The 22,462-nt window shown below is 35.2% G+C and overlaps 2 protein-coding genes and 1 long non-coding RNA gene across 3 annotated transcripts; all 3 read left to right on the top strand.

Moving 5' to 3' along the window:
* Window positions 1-12,643: 12,643 nt before the first annotated feature.
* Window positions 12,644-15,605, top strand: LOC110861645. Its single transcript, XM_035844818.1, has 4 exons — window positions 12,644-12,755; window positions 12,819-12,996; window positions 13,616-13,954; window positions 14,960-15,605. Exons 2-4 carry the CDS (start codon window positions 12,873-12,875, stop codon window positions 15,559-15,561), a joined length of 1,065 nt encoding a protein of 354 aa, XP_035700711.1. The 5' UTR covers window positions 12,644-12,755; window positions 12,819-12,872; the 3' UTR covers window positions 15,562-15,605.
* A 434-nt stretch (window positions 15,606-16,039) lies between these two features.
* On the top strand, window positions 16,040-17,606 carry LOC118433151. The gene is made up of 2 exons (XM_035844815.1): window positions 16,040-16,856; window positions 17,118-17,606. The coding sequence occupies exons 1-2, from the start codon at window positions 16,298-16,300 to the stop codon at window positions 17,258-17,260; spliced, it is 702 nt and encodes a 233-aa protein (XP_035700708.1). The 5' UTR covers window positions 16,040-16,297; the 3' UTR covers window positions 17,261-17,606.
* A 787-nt stretch (window positions 17,607-18,393) lies between these two features.
* LOC118433165 lies at window positions 18,394-21,614 on the top strand. Its single transcript, XR_004833216.1, has 3 exons — window positions 18,394-18,657; window positions 18,746-19,050; window positions 19,128-21,614. It is a non-coding gene; the product is annotated as an uncharacterized LOC118433165 (long non-coding RNA).
* The last annotated feature ends 848 nt before the right edge of the window (window positions 21,615-22,462 follow it).

Genomic DNA, 22,462 nt, shown 5'->3' with positions numbered 1-22,462 from the left:
ACAACATAGTAGTGTCTATCGATCACAAATATATTTAGTATGAAATCTGAAAAAGCTTGTCCGTCAATTTGCGGATTTCCCGGACAGATTTAAGGAGAAAATGCGCCAAATTTGCACATTCTACATTTACTGTGCGTTTTTTCCTTTTCGGATGTAAATATATATATCCTTGAACCCCATGAGAGCAGATTACCATAGCCAAATATAACATCATAACTGCTTGTATCATACAAATTGTATGGCAAATTGTAATCTCTGCATATGGGTATCTAAATCCTTGCAATAAATGCAAAAGAGAAAGTTACATAAGTCTGTAAATCTGCAGCATTTATGTAGCTTATGTGTCCATGTCCGCTCATACAAATGGCTCAATGGTCTAGGGGTATGATTGTTGCTTTACAAAATATTGTGCGATTTATTGCTCGAAATAAAATGGTCCATGGTCCACCACAACATGGTCCATTATGGTCCACCGATGCACCATCTGAAAAATGGTCCATGGTCCATCAATGGACCATATGAAAAATGGTCCATGGTCCATCAACGGACCATTTTGGTCCAGTGGACCATGGTCCATTGCGAGCTATGTTGAACCCTAAATACATATATGCAAATGTATGTATCCTTGTCCCACCTGATTCTTGTTTTGAAATAGCCGACGTTCTTATTTTTAGAGCGGTGAATCTGATTGTTTACCGATAACTCAAATAGGACGAAGAACACTTCAAAGCTAGGGAATAATTTATCGTGAAAGATTACTTACTGAGCTTGTAACTGTACCGAAAATGATTTCACAGACATTTGTTCCAGATTGGTTAACTTTGACGTTGAAGTATATAATCGTATCCTGGTTATGGCGATAATACAGGAAATTCATAGTAAATTGGTAATAAATTTCATTTATGATTTCATTGTTTTAGATTGTTCTACGTGGTGATGACGGTGGTCTGTTTGTTCCTTGGGTTCGTGCTTATTTATTTGGCAACTGAAGAAACCGTGAGCGAGCCGCTGGCCATGATTTACGACCCACAGGAAATCGACACAGGATTAATCCCGTTTCCAGGGGCAACTTTATTGCCGCCTGGGAGCTTAAAGCGATCTATGGTTAAAGGGATGTTTCAGTAAGCCAATTTCGTTTTCTGAAGACTTTTTACTATTTGTTATATTTTTGTTCGCCAATTCTTGAAGAAGTTAGAGATAAAACTGGTAAAAATAAATATTTTAAGACTCAAATATTTTGAGCTGGGTCAAGAAATATGATTCTTTTAAATTGTTTTTTGTGAATTTCTTTCAAGTTTTACCAAGCTGTCAATATGTAAAATGCACGAAACTATTTTATTTTGATTATTATTACAATTTTTGCCGCTTATATTATTTTATTATTCTGCATATCTAGCACGTTTTTGGGGATAACATATGAAGAAAATCCAACCGCACCTGACAACGAGCTCTGGGAGATGAAAACTTTTATGGAAGCTGTCTTGGATGCATCCCAAATTTGTGAGGGCACCCAGTCTTTTCTTCAGCATCACCACTTCGTCAATAACATTGACGTGTCCACGGACTTAAGGTCCGAACAATATGAAGCATTTGTAAAATCTTACACGGCCCAGAACGTGACGGGGCGTGATGATGCGTTGGATTATAACATCACGGCAAAGATAGCGCCATTTTTAGAAGCAGTAAGTCGATGATTGATCGCATAATTAGTAAAAACTACCTCTGGTTAAATATTAAAGGCTTTTCGGATTTATCTAGGGTATGACGGCGGTTAACGAGATGTTTACAGCTTGTGCCTTAGGGGGCGAAGTATACAACTGCAGTAGCCTATTTATCAATTCGTACACCGAACTTGGAAGATCTTTCACCTTCAACGGCATACCGGAAATAGCTGTCAAGTGAGCAATATTAAATACTTACTCTGTTAATAATTATAAGATATTTCGACAAATTCTAGTTTCCTATGACTAGCTATCATAGATATACCTTTTATCCACATTTTGTATTGTCATCCAGTTTCCATCTTTATATAAACCTGCGTACACTGGTCAGCGTAACTAAATACACATGTATTTGCCAAATATTCACATATACCGTAAAACCTCTATTTATAGCCGGGGCTAAAATCCAAAACTGTGCGTCACAGACCAGGCTACAATTAGAGACCGGCTATAATTAGAGACCCGGCTAAAATTTGTTCCGCGCTAAGTTTTAATATCATAAAATGACTTTTTGTATGATTAAATGCATTCTTGGTCAAATAAAATTAAAAGTTTTGTAATTTTTGACCTCATTCGTGCATTCACCGAATATACAGCATTTTCTTTAATGTGCTATGAGCGGGGACACAGCGGACAAGACAGGTAATTAAAGACCCGGCCATAATTAGGGACCCGGCTATAATTAGAGACCCGGCTAAAATTTTGAAAACTTGGTCTCTAGACCCGGCTATATTTGGAGACAGGCTATAATAAGAATAGGGCTATAAATAGAGGTTTTACGGTATGTATGGCGCGAACATTAAAAGAAGAGTACAATTTTTGAGTACTCGTCAACCATCATCTATTGCGAATCTTAGTTGAACCATCGCCCTCCGAGGTTACTGAGCAAGGGTGATGGTTTAACTAACAATGGAGGTCTCCCAACGTATGCTCACAGATTTGGACCAAACTAGTGTCAATCGATCACAAATATAATTAGTATGGAATTTGCAAATGGAACTATCTGCCAATATGCAGGTTTGGCGGAGATATTTGCATTCAAAGCAGAAAAAATGCGCAGGAAATTTGGAAAATGAAAAATCTACCGGCCTTTTGGTGCGTTTTCTCCTCTTTTTATGCAAATATCTCCGCCAAACCTGCATATTGGCAGATAGTTCCATTTGCAAATTTCATACTAATTATATTTGTGATCGATTGACACTAATTTCGTCCAAATCTGTGAGCATACGTTGGGAGACCTCCACTGTAAGTTTCGCGATTAATTGAGCATTACCTGTAAGGTGAAAAATTGATCCTAACTTTCCAATCACCTGAACACAAACAAAGTCACTGAGGAAGGATGAAGGTTGACAAGTACTCCAAAATTCTACTCTTGGTATTTATAATTTTCGCACGTACTGCAAAAATGACAAATTTATGCAAAAGAAAGCGATCTTTTTTGCCAGCGGAATCATTATTCAGGTTTGAGGACAACGAATTCGTTGATTTTAATTTGGCAAAGGGATTGCTGTTTTATTTGAAAATTAAAAAATACGTGAGTGTTGCATACTTGCCTGAGTTTTAAACTCAAGGTTAGCTGTATATAGAAAATGTATGCAATTATATATACATTCATGTTGTAAAAAAATTAGGAGGGAATTAGCCAGGCGTACCAATTGTAATAATAATAATTGATTTATTGCATCATTCCCCTGTACTGTATCCTTGGAGAATTTCTAGACAAGGTCATGTCTTCAAAATTTCTTAATTTTTTTACCGATTTTAAAGTTTGAGAATATGGGCGATTTATACTAGGAGAGTTTGGTTGTCAAGTAAAATAAAATTCTTCATGAAACCTCATAAAATGCCAACGATTTATTTTAGTTGCAAATTAGACTAATTATAAAATAATTGAACCAGGATCGGTATCAAAAACGGTACCTACAAATTATTTGCGTGCATTTTATAATGTTTTATGACTAGCTTTATTTCTTGACAACCAAACTCTCCCAGCATAAATCGCCCATATTCTCAAACTTTAAAATCTGTAAAAAACTTTGAGAAATTTTGAACTGACATTACCATGTCTGGAAATTCTCCAAGGATACAGTATAAGATGTACACTTACAATGGGGGTCTCCCAACGTATGCTCACAGATTTCGACCAAATTAGGGACATTTTGTTACCAAACCGGTAATAACCCCGGTCGCGAAATTTGAAAATATTACTAGTTGGTAACTAATCTACCACTCAATAATAAATTAATTACTATGCGGTAGAGTCACATAGATACTCCACCTGGTAACAACTTAGTAGCCTGGTTTCTTAGAGTGTACTCAACAATTTTAAAAGTGAGAATAACAACAAGACAACAAGTCTGAAGGATTTATTAGTTCATTTGAAATGGGACACTTTTTCATAACCTAAATCAATGTGTTTGCTGAATATTTGTACCGCAAATTACACAGGAACCGCAGTTTGTCAACTTTACTAAGCGGCCCACCTCCTAAGGATATGCTTGATTGTTGGTTGAATTTGAAGCTGGACAGCACTGCCATGCTCACGAGGTCATTTGATAATAAGAGATGTACTCCCAAACCACCGATACCATATAGACAGAATGACCCCGGGGAGCCAACTGGGTTACGATTTATGGTGTTATTTGATGAGGAAGAATTCGCTTGCCGACAAAATGAAGGAACTGGATTCCGGGTAATTAATTCTGCATAACCTTGCTTGCGATACTTTTTATTCTGTGGTATTATTACCTACTTAGCTAACCCTCCACAATCCCCTTGATTACGCCGACGTGCGACGATTCGGTTTCAAACTTGCGTTTGGAATGGAAATATCCATCGCAGTAACACCGGACGTAATTCAAGCAGACGAAGAGATCAGATTTTTGCCACCGGTCTAACTTAGCCTAATAATTTATATTAAAAATATTCCTACTTTTTGTATACCTATTTTTCTGAATTAATACATACTTGCAGAAAGCACGTGATTGCTACTTCTCCGACGAACATGCCCTAGCCAACTTGACTTTCTACAAAAACTACACACAAACAAGATGCCAGCAGGAATGTATTGCTAAAAAGGTTTACAAAGATTGCAAATGCAAGGTCATTGCTGCACCAGGTGAGCCTTTGGTCGAATTATTTCTGAAGGAACTGTTATGGGCGATTGGCATTATTTTTTCTTGTATAACAAAGGTAATCCCGGCGAACTCTTGTGCTCACCAGATAAGTTAAAATGCGTTGAAAAGATAGAAGGTACGCAAAATATAATGAAGCAACGGAAAATGTTTTAATCGTGCATTTTTACATTAAGTGGCAATTCACAAAACTGGATTGCATGAAGAATGCAAACACTGCCTAAAGGACTGTTTCAGCATTACTTACACTGCAGTACAGGAATCACAAATTCCAATTGATATTCCACGTCAGGATGATATCATCGAAAAACTGAAGTTGAGGTATGTACATACATTGGCAATTTTCTTCCAATACTAGTTATCTAAATTTAACCAATAATTTCATAATATAGCAATACCACGGAATTTTCAATCGTGCACATCTATTTCTCGACAAAGACAGTTCTGGGGAAACGTCGAAAACTAACCTACAGTCCAACCGAAGCTGTTGGTAATTTGCGTAAAACCATAAAAAATAATCAAAAATTAGTTTTGTTACTAAAAGCCATTATTCCCATCAAGGTATGGTGGGCGGGAACGTAGGAATGTTTAACGGATGGACGATGCCGGCAATGGCCAAAACCATTATCCGGTTTATTGGATTCGCCATTTGGCCATTTAGCCTTTGGCTTCTGCGATGCTGGCGAAAATTAGTCGCCCTGGTTGGTTGCATCATGGCCTGGATGGGAAGGCCAAGCCGTACCCAGGTGTTTCCAATGACAACCTTTGAGGAGTAAAACGTATGTAAAAAACAGTTTGTAAATCCACGCCGTTATCACAATTTTTGGTTTGTGTGGTGTCGTCGATGTACACATACAATGACATATTTATCTATTTATATTACGTCATTCGAAAATTGCCATCTACGGCTAAAATTCAACAGGACTTCTATGTATCCAAGCATATATACGTTTGTATGTAAATCCAGATTTAACTATTTCTAATTTATCTTGATATCTGATCATTATAGATTTAATTTAAAATGTTTAAATATTTCTAAAAACTGGACTGCTTCCAATTCGCTCGTAGTGATCCCAACAATTCGGAGTTTGTAACTTTTAACCTTCAACAAGTCCCTCTTTCTGAAATCTATCCTAGCACTGGTAGATAAATTGGAACGCAGACTCAATAATTTAATATACGTATGTATGTAAATCCATATCTAACTATTTCCAATTGATCTTGATAATTATTATACATCTAATTTAAAATGTTTAAATATTCACTTAAATGCATCACTGCCACTTTAAATACATATAACTTAATTCATGAAATTATGCACGAATGTATTAAAACATACAGATACGTGTCTACATACACACGTATAGATATATATAAGTTAATACATATAAATCAATATAAAATCAAACGTCACCTGTTAATTTGATGTTTGCACTCTCCATCCTTACAATTTCCATGAAAAACAAGGAGAGAATTTATCCATGATTTCGTATAGTACCTAAAACCACATACATAGCTTATGTAAAAATACAAATAGGATATGAATATAATTATGTATATGGAAACATACAAATATTTGGTTAACGTTGTCGAGAACTAGCGACATCAATAATATTGGTATTACCAAACATTACTTAATAGCATACCTACATATGTATATTTGAAGGCAGGGCCCGGGCTGGGTATATTTGCGCCCTAGGCAAATTTTTCATGCGCCCCTAACTTTCCCTCATAAGAAAAATTCCCTGTTAAAAATCCGCTATTATATACTATACATTTGAGCAACACTTTCCAAATGTATGTTTGCATATTCCAAAAGTTAATAAGCTCAATAATTATTAAGAGGTGAAAACCACTTTATGTAAATGCCTTGTCTGTCTGTCTGTCCGAATCCACGATAACTTTAGAACGGATACGACTTTCTGCGTCCGGTTTTCGCCAAAGTGGTGCAACATTTGAAAGAACCAAGAGATGAAATCAAAGATTAACAGAATTTCACTCAGATGGTTTAAAGTGTAACACTCCGATTGTGTAGAAATTTAAGTCAATACAACCAGCTAACGTAACTAATGTAACATCCAATTTTCGTCAGAGTTGGATATTAAGGTAGAGACATTCAGTGATATGAATAAACTTAGACAAAAGCCTATTCCCTGAAATTTTAGGCAAATCCCCGATTTTATATGAATAAAACTTGGGGTCTTTCCTTTTGCCGAGGTCAGGAAAAAAGACAAAAGCTTTTACCCAGTCGTCGGCCTTTTCCCTCCACCCGGAGAAAATTTGTATGAATAAGGTTAGGCAAAAGTCTTTTCTCGTATGGCAATTGCCCCTAAAATACCGATCAGGTCAAACCCATCCCCGATGCCGAGTGAAAAGTTCATTCCAGTAATAATCCGATAAAACAGCACTACCATGCAGTGACTACGTTTGTTACCGAGTGGTAGTAAATTTGTTACTACACTGGTAATACATAAGTGCAACCTGGGAGTAAAAAAAATATTACCACAGCAGTACAGATTTACTACACATCAGTGTTTCATGGCACCTGTCACTGATTTAAACTTATTTTTTTCAGATTGTGACATCTTTTTTAAAATGGACGTAGTCCGATCTATGTACTAAAACGTACACTACTGGTAAATAATGAATCATTACCGGACGGAGTACATATATGATTCTACCGGCATCGCTAATATCGATCGTTACGGCCAAGGCCAAGTAATGTGATGGTAATGAAACTGTTACCACTCACAATCAAACTATAACCAATCCGGCAAGGAATTATTACCAAATCAATACCATTACGGAGTACATATGTGACTCTACCGGATGCTTTACAGTGTATGATTTGAAGTAACATTTCACTGGACACATCTATGTATATCATTGTGAAAAATACAGCAGTGCCGGTTCTAAGATTTACGTATTTGTATGTATACATATGTATATGTATAAATACCTGTACATGCGTATATGATACATGTACATAAAGGCGTATCATCATTAATTTCCGTTTATTTGCAAGCAAATTTAGGATGTTCCGACCAATTTTAAATTTCACCTCTGTGATTTTCATGCAAGATTCGCCAAACAAAATATGACTACTACTATCCCAATTTAGCTTATCTGCGAACATAACCTCTATTTTCACATAATGCACTCAGCAAAAAAACGGTGTAAATCGTCCCCGCGCTACATATTTATCGCAATTCTAGGATTCCATAACCCCTGAGTCGCCCAAACCGTATTTTAATTAATGAAAATAAAAATACTTTTTCGGGTGGAATTTAAACCAAAACAGCTCAAATAAAGGGAAATGCTCTTTTTCCCAGAGAAAAGACCTAGGCAAATGCCTTTTCCCCACGAGAAAAGGCTACAGCAAAGGCAAAAGGTTATTCATACCACGTGGGGCATTTTCCTTTACCTTAAGCCTTTGCCACAGGCAATAGCCTTTCGCTTTTCCGCTTTCCCCGAAGCTTTTGCCTGATTTAATTCATAACAGTGATTTACTCGAGAAGAACATGACCAAATTTGAAAGAAGAAATGGGTATGGATAAATATGAATAGTCGATAAGGAGTTTGCGGAGAGAGCTTTTCTGAGGTTGAAGGTTTATTTCAAATTTAAATTGCAAAGCTTAATATTGACACAAATTTCCAAATTGTTTAAAAAACAATTTTCTCCAAAAAGTAAAAATTAAAAAATACGAAGAATCCAGTAGGTTCAGTGGGTTTGAACCCACTTGAGTTTCGAATTTTTGTTTTGAACGTTAGAGTTGGCGCATTTTTATTATTATTTGCAGGATTAAAAAACCTAAGGTTTTAATAAAAAATAACAACCCAGGGTTTTTAATTGGGTTTAATTGGTTTTGGATTTCATTGGTTTATAAAGAAATTTAGGTCACAAACTCAACAAATTAATCGTCACATGAAAGACTACTTTTGAGAAAATTAATTTGACTTTGACACTTGTGCTTTCGAAGAAAGAGATTCATTTTCGTATCACGGTTAAACTTAAACTTAAACATAAAGTCATTGTCCAAAAACCTGAGTTTTCTGGGAAAACTGACGTCTGGGACTTTCTCTGAGACTTTTATGTGCTTTTACAATATTTATTTTCGGGGGAGAGAGTCGACAAACTTTTTGAAAATATCATTTGCATGGTATTAAAAATATTAATACCAAATTCTAATACGATGTTCTCTAGAATCGCTCAATTTTAAAAAACGCTCGAAAAGAGTTGCAGGAACAAAAATTAGGAAACACTTGGGAAAACATTGACCCGCCTATAAGCTAAACATCGCAGACGGACGCTACTTTTCCAACTTTAAGCTCCTTACACTGCGTGAGGGGGCCGAATAGAAGCGCCGGACTTCCACCGTTGGATTCAAAAGTTTGTGAGGTGTGAAAGGATTCCGGTTTTGATTGTTATCGCTCATAATACCAATTTTATTTTCTTCACTGAAAAAAATACGCATGCCTGATTTATTCTTGCATCGAAATGCGCAAATATGTTCTAATGAGCGCAAGTCGCAATTTTTATCGGTATCCAGCTTAGAGCTCGGGTCCTTTTCAAATTTTAGTCGGAATTAAGAATTTTAGTATACATGTTCCTTCTGAAAATCTGGGAGTATGACTTCCTTGCCAGAATTTTTGCGAGGGGGATTTAGATGAATAAAATTGTCTGCACAAATTCTAATTTCTAATTCTAATTGGTACAGATTATTTTACTATCCGTGCTAAAATTATAAAGATTACACTAACAAGGAAGCGTTTCTGGATATATATATATATATAAAGTAGGACATCAACAATTGGAATATTTTGCTAATCGGATTTCGATTATTTCGATTTTTAAATATTGAAATTATCAGGTTTCCATTATGCGAAAAATGGGTTTTTTATATCGCGAATTACAAAACACTAACAATAAATTGAGTGTCTAATTTTTCGAAGACTGAAATAAATGTGCGTGTATATGTATATGTATGTATGTAAACCTTTGGGTGCTTCGCGGCGCCCTCAGATTATGACTCCTTGTTCAATTGTTATGGTTGCCCTCCCCAATTTCGGGGCCTGTCCATAGAATCAAGTTTTCATATTTTTGAACTCACGCTAAGGTTCGAAAAGTTCAGGTTTACCTTATGACAACTCAAGGTTTTGACTGACAACAGTATAAAATTCGCGCCTCACGCTCATACTTTATCAGCGACGCCTGAGCGCCCTGGGCAACTGTCTGGCCTTCTTAACCCCTTCACGGGCCCAGTAACAAGGCAATGAGTTAACTAATTTCATGTGTGCTCCGAACTGCTTTTGGGATAAGAGATGCATTCTTGCGAACTTTTAAAACTGCTTTCATAGTTTTTAAATTTGGACCAGTTTGGTAAACATCAATTAATTTATTTCTGAACACAAGAGTCCTTTGTGCGCATTTGTATAACCAATTACCTTAGGACGCCTAGTAGCGACATTAGAATTTGGCGTTCTGAGCAACCCTCTACAAAACTTCGCGGCCTGTTTGTAGATGACAATATTTGCTTGTTAAAAACTATGTGAAGCAAAAAATTAGGCTACGAACTTTTGGTCAAATAGTCCTCGGACCTTCGCACAACTTTCCTTATAAGTTTTTCTGCTGACCATTCTATCTTTACGAATTTAAGAAAATCATTTATCAATTCTGGCAAATGTTGTTTTTATCTAGTACACAGCCGGGCGCCTCACGGCGCCCTCTCCAATTTGGCGCCCTAGGCAGTTGCCTAGGCTGCCTTGCCCTTAAACGGGCCCTGTTTGAAGGTAATCATGTGACTTGTTGATTTTAGTGCAATTGAACAGAATTGAAATGTGCAGATAAAAATGCTGTCAATAATGTAGACTAAAATTGTTGTCAATTACGCAGACAAAAAATGCACTCAGTTATGTGAATTAAGATATGTAGTCAACAATGTAAATCAAAAACATTGTTAATAATGTGAATATGTTGTCAACAATATAAATAGATTCAAAATGTAGTCAGTCACGCAAATCAAAAATACAGTGAATTATGTTGGCAAAAAATATAGCAAATTATGACGATGAAAATATTTAGTCAATGATGTATCTAGATAAAAATATATAGTCAACAATGTAATCAAAAATATAGATAAAAAATATAGTCAACAATGTAGTCAAATATATAATGTATTTAGATCAAAAATGTAGTCAAAGATATAGATCAAAATGTATTCAAAAATGTAGAAAACAATGTAGTAAAAAATATAGATAAAAAATGTAGTCAAAAATATAGATCAAAACGTAGTCAAAAATGTAAAAACAATGTAGTCAAAAATATAAATCTAAATATAGTCAAAAATGTAGTGAACAATGTAGCCAAAAATATAGATCAAAAATGTAGTTCAAAATAATAATGTGGATCAAAAATGTAGTCAAAAATATAGATCAAAATGTAGTCAACAATGTAGTCACAAATATAGATCAAAACGTAGTCAAAAACGTAAAAAAAATGTAGTCAAAAATACAGATCAAAAATATAGTCAACAATGTAGTCAAAAATATAGATAAAAAATGTAGTCAACAATGTAGCCAAAAATATAGATCAAAAATGTAGTCAACAATGTAGTTAAAAATAATAACGTAGATCAAAAATATAAATAAAAAATGTAGTCAAAATATAGATAAAAAATGTAGTCAACATGTAGATTAAAAATTTAATCTGTGTGTATGTATATCAAAAACGTAGTAAACAATGTAGGTAATAAAATGTATCTGTAATCAGTAAATGCCACTTCGTGACTAACATTTGAATTGTCTCCGGTTACTTTGCATAATCCCTTTTCCATAACCGTTATATTGCAGAATTTTTATCCCATAAAAGTCACATGGTAAACAACCGCTTTCCATAATACATTTTCTCATAAATTGTAAAAAAGAAATGATTTCTGATTAATGAGAACTAAAATTGTATAGAAAATACGAAATTGGTCAAAAATATTGCAGCATATCAAATGTCTCTTTAAATTTACGTAAAAGTTACGCATCACGTTGTTGAAGTGGCAAATTGAGACAAATGAGAATCATGTTGCTTACAGAAAGGGGTTGAAGCCCAGTCTTATTTTTGTGCATGACAAACAAGAGTACCCTGGAATACAATTCTACAATTCTACACTGGAATTTACAAGGACACAAATCAAGTTTTACTTAAACAAATCCAGCCTTCGACAAGGCCAACCTGGTCAAAATATTCCACATATGCGTATTCTCGGCAGCTGTACAAATTTGACTCAAATGTGACATATACATACATAAATATGCATACACACAAACATAATCCATGTGTACAATATAACTAACAAGATAAATAAGTTGACACAAATGATCTTGCATACATACATATATAATTATATTTTTACATCCCCAAAAGATGTTAAACAGCCCGAACTCTTAATTACTGAGCCGACACATTTCTGGACTTTTCGACACACGTTGCACGTCCCATGTATTGAAATGTCTCAAAAATGTTCACGTGGTGGAACCCACATGTAAAAATTGTCTTAAGCTTACATATATACTAGTTAGACAAGATTCTATTTGTATCGCCTTAAAGTTTCTCTAAACTATGTAAATATCACCACCAATGATACAAATATGTACATAGATATTTGTGTCTTATTTATGTATGTGTGTATGCACAAAACTACATAAGTTACTTCATTTTGGGAACAATAATAACACCGAGAACCCAGTCTGGAACACTTTCACAAAAGTTCCATTTCCGAGATGCATGACATCTCCAAATCAGTTCATTCTGTCCCACTGACCGTTGCAAGTCTAACTTTTCCTCTCATGATGCATATTATTGTTTATTCGTGAAGTTTGGCATTTCTTTTGGTTCATATAATTACATATTGTAAGTTCATATGTGCATATGTATTTACATACTTCGAACTTCAATCAATTTGTTTTTTTGCAGCAAGTCTGCAAAACTCTGGCGGACCCAGTTCTCCCAAAAGTTCTAGAGTAGATAATGTACAAAATGCACTCTACAATTACGGGGCTAAGTATATTTACAGCAGTTTTATTCATCTGTACATGGATTCCATCAGCAATGCCAACAATTATTTCAATTCGTGACACAAAAAACTCCATTCGTAAGAACAAGATAAAAAACATAAACTGTAATAATGAAATACACATTTATAAAAAAAGCTTTTTATGTTACTAAAAATTCAGAACGTTTTCATACCTTCACAATCTAATACTTGCGGAGGAAATGTGAATTCAATATGCACTCTTAAAAATATGCACCCTTCCAAAAGGCAAATGCACTCTGAATTTTGCGTTAAGTAAGTAAACTCTACTAAATCCATAATAAACTTTATCCCTTATTAAGTTGACGTTACTCCGGATTTGGTATAGTGTAAATACTTCATACATAATTCAGAGTGTACACCCTTAGAAATGGGGTTACGATTGTAACCAAAAAGTAAACGTATGTGACTCTACCGCCGTGGTTACGAATTTATCATCGAGTGATTACAATTGGCACGGACTAATTATGCAGTTTCACCGGCTTGGTGTTAAATTGTCACCAGAGGTAATAAATGCATAACCAATTGGTGACAAATTCATAACCGCGGCGGTAGAGTCACATAAGCTTACTTTTTGGTAATAATCGTAACCCCATTTCTACTTTTCGAAAGGTAACATTATTCTTAACAGTGTATATAATAACCATGACTTTTTTTTATTTATAAATATCTATTTTAGCCCGAGTTTTCGACGCGGATCGCTGCATCCCCATGATATCACTGAATAGACCCCCGGACGACCCTCTTTACGAAATAGAAACGAATGGGAACTGTATCAACATTTATTCCAAGGAAAATTGCATCGGAGACTACATCCGGCTTCAAACAACCGTTTATTTTACAGTGATCCAAAACATGTCGGCTCACCGGTGGGAAGGGAACGTTTTGGTGGGTAATGAAAACATTACCGTGAGCTCGATCAGGGAGTGTTTTGACTATTGTTTTCCTTGGAATTGGCACCGAATGAGAGAGGAAATCCCGGTTAGCGTGACCCTTTACGACTTGGAAAATTATATGGGTAATCTCATTTTTAAGTGTGACATGTGCAATGAATAATTGATTTGAGGAAAACTCCAAAACTTTGGGGGATTGTGTACTAATTATTTTTTTTGCATTTATTTGCCGATGTTTTTGAGAGAAATTGCAAAAAAATGTGACGTGCCACCTAGCGGCTAACCTAACATGCTGCGTTTAATTGAACACATTGTCCGCTAGAGGGCGCTTACTTTCTGTATTTGTTTCAATTGTGCTGCACTTTTAAGAATAATGTTATCTATTGAAATACTCTCTCAATTCCATATTAAGTAAACTATACAAAATCAAGAGGAACGTTAACTTGGTAAAGTTTACCCTGGATGTAGTACAATTAGCTTAATGTAGAATTATTGGGAGTGTGTTAATTTTTCTAAAGGTAACATTGAGCGTACTCACGTCAACCTTCACATATCTCGCATATCTCGCAAATTGAGCATAGTAACATAACTTGCGAAGTTTTACAAGATATGCGAGATTTCGCAAAAAATTTGCTGGAAAACCATGGGATTTTTTTTCGCAAATTTACCCAGCAATTGAACATGTCCTTATTTCGCAAAATTATTTCGCAAAGTAATTCTGCGAGAGAAATTACAGAAATCCATGGAAACAATACCAAAATAGGTGTTTTTCTGTAGATTTGCGAGATAAGAGAGTTTTGCGAAGTCATATTTTACGAATCCCCTCACGACAGAAATATTTTGATCTTCGCAAGTTTGCTAAATGAGTTACGATGCGAAATAAGAAGTTGTCGTGAGTACGCCCATTATTTTTAAGAGTGCATAAGAGAAGCTATTTCTTGTACTAATTTCATATCTGTGTTTTTTTGGGGATGAAAATAACTTTTTTAAACAAATTCTACGAATAACTGAATTGGCAAAATACTTACATACATATTTTAAACATGCCATGGCTATTTTCATATTGCAATGAACTAGATATGTACGTTCATATTTTACAATAAAACTGACTGTAGTGCTTAATATTTTAGGAAATAGTACAAATAGTACAACCCTGACAATTTCTAGGAACGAGTGCATTCCAGTCACCCCCGTGAAGACGTGGCGTTCCATCAAAATTCCAGGAACCGCGTTATCCAGCTGTATCCAACTACATGCCGACGCCTCGTGTGGGGGGAACTCGGTCCAATTGCAGCCAGGATACCCGAACTTGCAAGATTTGTGGTGGTGGGGCTTCTACGATGGACTAAGGCCTGCAGAGATGGCTAGATCCGTCTCACTTTGCGGATACACCTGCCCAGACGGCGAAATTTTCCCTGTACCCACGGTACGGTCAAGAAGCTTGACGAAAAGTACGACGCCTAGGACCATCATTTCAACCACAACTAAAAATTACACTACGATGCCAACAATTGAGTCTAAAAACTTGCATGTTGGTGACACCATAATTAATTTGCATGGAGCCGAACAACCCTGGAATTTGCCGATGTGGGCGGTTTTCTTAATCATTTTGGCGATTTTATTACTCTCCTGTGTTTCCGGTTTGGGAGGTGGTTGTATCCTTCAATGGGTACGAAATATGCAAGGTCGCTCGTCCGGAGAACATAGTAAATCACGGGCCGATAATATTTAGGTAGTGGCGTTCATATTGTAAATGGGATCAGTTTGTTAATTGTTGTTTGACAATGTATGCATAATAAAATATGCTTGCTTCAATTATATGTGCATATGTATGTATGTTGTATACAAATACATATGCACAAGTTTTTATTTATTAACACTGAATTATAATGCACCAGAGTTTTCATACTTACCAAATATGAATGTGAGAAACACAAATTGATATTTATAAAAAAATACGTGGTTGGATTAATGCTTACTTCTTTCACACAGCCAACTTAACAGAATAATTTTGTACCCAAACATTACAATTTCCAGGAGGACATTGTCCTGTTTATGTCCCCACGCTTCCACGGCCACTGCGTACCTTGCACAACAACGTTCTCCAGAAGGATGCTGTACGCATTTTCCCTCTGTTTCACATGGGAGTTAAATCCCAGCATATGTATGTACATCTATTTTCCTCCACTTCATTCCGACTAGGCCTGAAATTTCCCGACCCACTTTCACTGCTTTCACCACTTTCACTCAGCTGGTTGTCACGGTGCCCGTATTATTATCTCGCACGTCAAGAACAGTATCTAAAACCACCCAAATTCATCTTCTCCACAAGTTTTGAACATCCATTGTCTTTCCAAATACATAGATACGAGTCACAAATTTCATAACATAATTTTTTATTACATTTCATACCTAAAATAATTTTTTACCCTTCAATAATGTAATTTTTTGACCCAATTTCCCCAAAAATGCAAGCATTTGACCGAAGAACGGTCGACTTCACGTGTAAACAGAGCCAGGCTTACTACCGCTTAGTAATACTTTTCATCCTCGTCACCGGCTTTGTAGTTCTGTTACCAATCTTGTTTCGTGTAATTTTGCTGTGCGAGAAGAGCAGCCACTTTGTGAATAATTTAGTCGACAAGTACGAATGGGGGAAGGATGACGGGTGGGAAAGGAATGTGACCTTTGACACGTTACGGGACGCCGGATTTACTGCAGAGGTCATCTTCCTCCAGGACAAGGTTGTGACACCATTCATAAATCGTGACGCCGCTGGTCTGGTGCTGCATGGCGATTTAAAAAATGCGAAACTTTTCGCAACCGCGATTTGGAATGAGATCCGCCTTCAGGGTGAAAGTATTTTTGACGAGGTGGCAGTTTTCCGAAAAACTGAGACCTGCATTAACCCAAGTGCAGAAGCTGTGAAAAACTACATCGAGTGGCTGTTCACCGTGGGTGTGGAAAATCAACCGGCGCTAATTTACTTGAACGAAGTCAACACCCTGTTTGACTTTGGGTACTCGTGTAAGTTGGCGTGATTTTTCCAAAAATTTTGAATTTTTGAATTTTGATATTAAATTTTATGTGCACTTTGTGATTTTTATTATATCCATCCCTATTGTTGATTTTAAGTTGAGTTTAACCAAATTTGAAAATTATGCACGTAAATCGACATTAGAATTATTTTATTGAATGGACCACCAATCCCTTTATTCTGTCGGTCTGAAAAAATAGTTTTTTTTAATTATGGACCCAAATAATTTATTTTCTGCGTTATAATTACAGACCAAATTGAAAACGCTTTCCTCCACGGACTCGACAAGCTGAGATATGAGGGAGTCCTCGTCCTCGTCAGTGTTCACATTTTGGAGGACAAATATACAGAACGGGCAGGATTTAAGAACACTCTACGTGTTCCGAAACTGTAATTTTCATTTCGGGACAGAATGATCATCCGAAAGCTTAATGGGAACATTTAGGCGAACTGGAATACTTACTCGAAAGAATGTTGACCTCGACATGATAAAACGGAACGATTGACAGCTTGTGTAGTAAAAATGGGAAGCAGCAGGTTAACAAAGAAAATAGAAACAGGTCAACCAGTTAGCCACCAAAGAATTTTGAATATGTGTACATGTGCTTCATCCAACATGATTTTTCTTACGACAAAAGACCAAGTCCTAAAAATTCGAGCTTTTGCAAATTTTCAATATTCCCGTAAACATTGTAATCCGTCATGTCTAGAGGAATTGATATGTTTAAATGGAAATTTAAAATAAAGTAACAAAATTGTATTTCTTAACTCTACAATTTCCATATGTATTTATAAATTTTCTGACAAGGACGGTGAAATGCGATTGCTTTGAAGCGAATACGAATCAAGGTTATCTATCCTTTCAGCATTAATTATAACATGCGTCACACCAAGTGGTGGGTGTCAAAATTCTCGGAAAAACGATCAATCCAGGTCTGCACGACTCGAAAACGGAGATTCGAAAATATGATATCAAACATTACCTTATGGCTAAAACCGACAATCTTATTTGCATATGTACATACATATGTATGCAGCATTTCACAATTCACATCCCTTGATAAAAACACTCATTATAATTGTTACATTGTTTTTCAAATGTGTTCGTTTCTTCGAGTGGGAAAAGCTTTCACAAAAATGCAAATACTGAATTAAAGCACATTCAACTCTGGCTTCGTAAAGAAATTAAAATAAAAACAGCAAATCAAATTACGTATTTAGATCGTAAAAGCTTAAGGGGCTAAATACACACGTATGCATAACGCATCCTCTTTTATTGTGAGAATGTGCAATAATAATTGGGACCGTACATAATGCATGTGCTCGAGTTTCAAAGAATGTTGACCCCGCTCCCTTCTGTGATCTATGTACCTCCCGTGTAATAATTAACACGGCAGGAATATGACAGCTTGACTCCTAACCCCCTCAAATCGATCACATACTTTTTGCACAGTCGCTAAAGTACATGTTGATTTGCATCTGTCAGTCATTTTTGCTTTTCTTCCACAAGATTGTGGGTCACAATTTGTGACCCATTCGTTGTCAGCCAACCGTGAAGTTCACATTCACACTCTCGTCAGCCTACACTAATAAAATCACTTCGTTTCCACAACTTAAAACTCTCAGTAGTACATACTACCAGTTTCGTTTCTTTCTAAAAAATAAGTTACATTTCCCGTGATAAAATATTTAAAAGTTCAAATACAATACGAAAAAATAAAATTTTCATTGGTAATCTGCAGTGCAAATATTTTCCTTGCCTGAAAATGTTAATTTCAAACGGATGAAAAGGTAACTGTTCAAATTTTAAATTTTCAAATCAAAATAGTTCACTGAACAATTTGTGTACATATTAAATTTAACCAATTTTTTTAAATAGGTGGTAGCGATTCATAAAAAATGTATCTTCCTCAGAGATATGCACATTAAATGCACGTTTGTAAGCGTACAAAAATAATACATAAATATGTATGTCTGAATACATTTTTTGCTTAAACTGCACGTAAGTAATTTAAGCATTAGCATTTTTGTAAATCTTGTTTATCTAATTTACAACTATTGACATATTTCGTGACAAATATTTATTTCAAACTGCACGAAAAGTCTTATTCCACGTCATGCTCGGGACAACGATACCCACCCTAGGCTCTAAAACCTCAGACAATTCTGTTCAAGTTAATTATGGTAATTTTTAACTGCATGAAGAACATTTTAAAATATATAAGTTAATAGTAGATCTTTAATTTAATTTTGTATTGTAGTACACTGACTAATTTTTTTACCGCAAGACGAGCTCAATGTTCACCAACATTGTGAGAAGAACATGCACACCATAAGGACGACATCATGGAGACGCAATTCCAAACTTTACCGAAATCTTGACGAGCATGAAGAAAATAAAATGAATGACGGAACCACGTCCATTAAAGTTACACACTTTGTGAGGAATATATTTTATATTTTTCATAAGAATGCATATTTATAGTCTCGGTTAAACACACGTATGTATTAGCTTTACTATTTTTCATCCTCATTTTCGTACTTGGATAGATACATACATATGCTTCATCTAAATTTGCATAAGAAATTAGCATATTTACTAAATATGCAAATTAACTAAAATGCTGGCCGATTTAAGAGTACTTAGCTAGGTTTTTCCATTCCGGTAGTATGGAAAAATTTACTAAAAAGAAGTGAAACGAGAATCACATGGATGTTTCGATTCACATTGCGAATTTCTATCGTCCAGAAACAAAGTACCTCTATTGGTCAAATCTATAAAATTCCAAAAATAAATTATGCACATTGGCCTCAAGTCTCGCAGTATGAATTTCATTGTAGAATATACAAAGTAAAAACTATAGTAGAAATTAATTTAATCTTCCCTACTTTACAAATTATTTGAACTCACATATAAAATATTCAAAAATAAGGAATCACACCTATGTCTGCTGATAAATTTTTTTAAATGCTTTGCAAATGCATAGTAATGGAGAATTGGTGACGGTAAAATCACCTTCTTTTCATTAGTAGTTAATTCTTTATTTTCGAGGTACTTTGTAAAAATTGGACATTTGTACCAACGAATTGGATCTCTCTGCTCGGTTTCGTCGTATTCCATTTCTTTATCTTCTTCATCACGAATCACAACTTCTTGTGTACATTGGTCGCATGCTGCGATATTCTCAGAGACCCCATAATTCAGCTGCAAGGTGTTTAGCGTACATCCTATTCGTAGAGAAATATTCGAATTTCCTCTCCATGCTTTGGTGTCCCTCCAATGGAGGGACACCAAAGCAAGTTCAGAGGATGGAGGGCCTCCATCCTCTGAACTTGGCGAAACACTACCTGTAAGAGTCCGCGATCAGTGATCCAAGGGTGGACAGGAGTAATGTCTTCAAAAAACCAGTGTGAATATAGTTTATCTTTACGAGGAATGACCCACACAAAGCAATTATTGAATACATTCAAATAATATATATTTATTATTTCCACCATGGATACATTGTATTTCTCCATGTGCCCAGAAGTCTGGAGTCAGGGGGCCCTTGCAAGCCCTTGTTCTGGTCGAGGCGCTTCGATAACCTCGTCTTTCTGCTCAAATTGGTTGCTTGAGCTCCTCAAGTATGTTGTCCTCGTCTCGAATTTTTCGAACTCTATGCCAGTTATGCTGTGCATGAAATTGTTTTACGTATCGGACAAGAGATTGTTTTTCACAGGTAGACGACGAGCAATCTCTTTTTCTTCACTGCGTATAGACGACTTCGCAAGATTCGAAATTATTAGCCTTTTCCATGTTCGTCGTTGGTCAACTTATTTCTTGAATTATATTCGCTTAACAAACTATCCGATGTACATGTACTTGACATCGAAATATACTTGCAGATATCCTTATCCTTGACGTGAGTATACTAATTTTTCGTGCAAAAATATCCTTGTACATTTAACATATTTATTCTGAATGATATTAATAATTGACATTAATAGTGACAATAATTGACATTAATAGTGACAAATTAACCAGTGAGTTTATTAGCACTACACTTTTTTAGTCCTACATATTCAATCGTTTACTTGTGTCTCATTGCAATACCAATTTTGGCAATTAGACATGAATTAGTTTATCTAAAATTATTTCGAATGCACGTTTCATGCAAATCGAGGTAGAGATGAAGATGTTCCTCAGAAATTTATTAGCATTTACAAATATACAGACAGTTAAGCATCTCGATAATAAATTTTTATTAGTTTTAAAATTGTGTCCAGAACTGGAGTTTAAATCTGTAATAATATAATATTATATTTTATATTATTAAGGGTTATGTACGTACATAACATACATAAACTGCACAGAGTTTGGATTTCAAAAATATACTAAACGCCAATAAGTTTTTATGCATTAGATATTGAAATAAAAACCTACTTAACTAACTTCATATCAACGACTTACTAATAGAAACAATAACTAGTTAACTACGAATTAATAAATTGTGCATCATATGTTATAACAGTAATAAACAATTATTCACCGCTTAAACAAAGTTTATGCAAATTAAATGTTAAAAAGCAGAGGTAAAAATAAGCAAATTGTAAAACATATACATATATGTACGTAGGTATGTACATATTTAGAGTGTATTTGTCCATAAATATAAAAGCAATTAAATATGTATTTTCTTAATTTGTACTTATTTAGCTCACTGTAAGCATTAAAACCGATGAATAAAAAATTTCACGTTCAAAGATAATTTGGAAACTGATTTAGTAAAATACTGAAACCGTTCCACAGAGGTTTCTATAGTTATTTCATGAAGTGAATCCCAGAGTTTCTCCTACATACATACATAACTCTGCTTACACATTCAAAGTTACCAGTTACCAATATTTGCATAATCGTTACGTTACGCAATAATTCTAAGCGAGTACAGAATTTACATGAAAACCACTTGTGCAATAACTGAAAATTATGTATGTATGAACAAAAATATGTACATATATTAAACAAGTTTTGATTAATCAGTATGTACTTACATATGAAAATAATTTTATTTGAAACCTCTGACGGAAAATACGGAAATACAATTTAATTTTAACAATAGTATGTACGCTAAGCATTAAGAAGATGATTTTTAGACCCGACAACGAAAAGGTCAAACTTTAACTTTTCAAGTTCGGGTTGGTGTAAATACAGTGTCGGACAGATGTCTACGTCCACATAGTCGCGTCAATTTCATTTTCAAATTGTCACTGAACTACTGAACCAATTTTCATCATTGATATATCAAATTCTCACAAATTTAACGTAATTTCATAAAACATATGAGTTATTTCTGAAAATTCTGGGAAAACTGAGAATCATAGTGCAGAGCGAGAGAGGATGAAATTTGAGCGGACAAAAGTCTACGTCCACTTCACTTTAATTGTCAACAACAAAAATCTCTCCAATTTATAAAATCAGGTAACTTAATAAATCTATCAATAACATATGCCGCATTAATTTTTAAATAATTTTCTTCCAGAAAAATATGATGGCGTCGACACGCAAGGAAATTCCTATCGCTATTCGAGATCTTGTCATTCAGGACTGGAAGGGTGG

Source organism: Folsomia candida, unplaced genomic scaffold (genome assembly GCF_002217175.1).
Source record: "Folsomia candida strain VU population unplaced genomic scaffold, ASM221717v1 Fcan01_Sc043, whole genome shotgun sequence".
NCBI lineage: Eukaryota > Metazoa > Arthropoda > Collembola > Entomobryomorpha > Isotomidae > Folsomia > Folsomia candida.
This window is presented reverse-complemented; position numbering and strand designations above follow the sequence as displayed.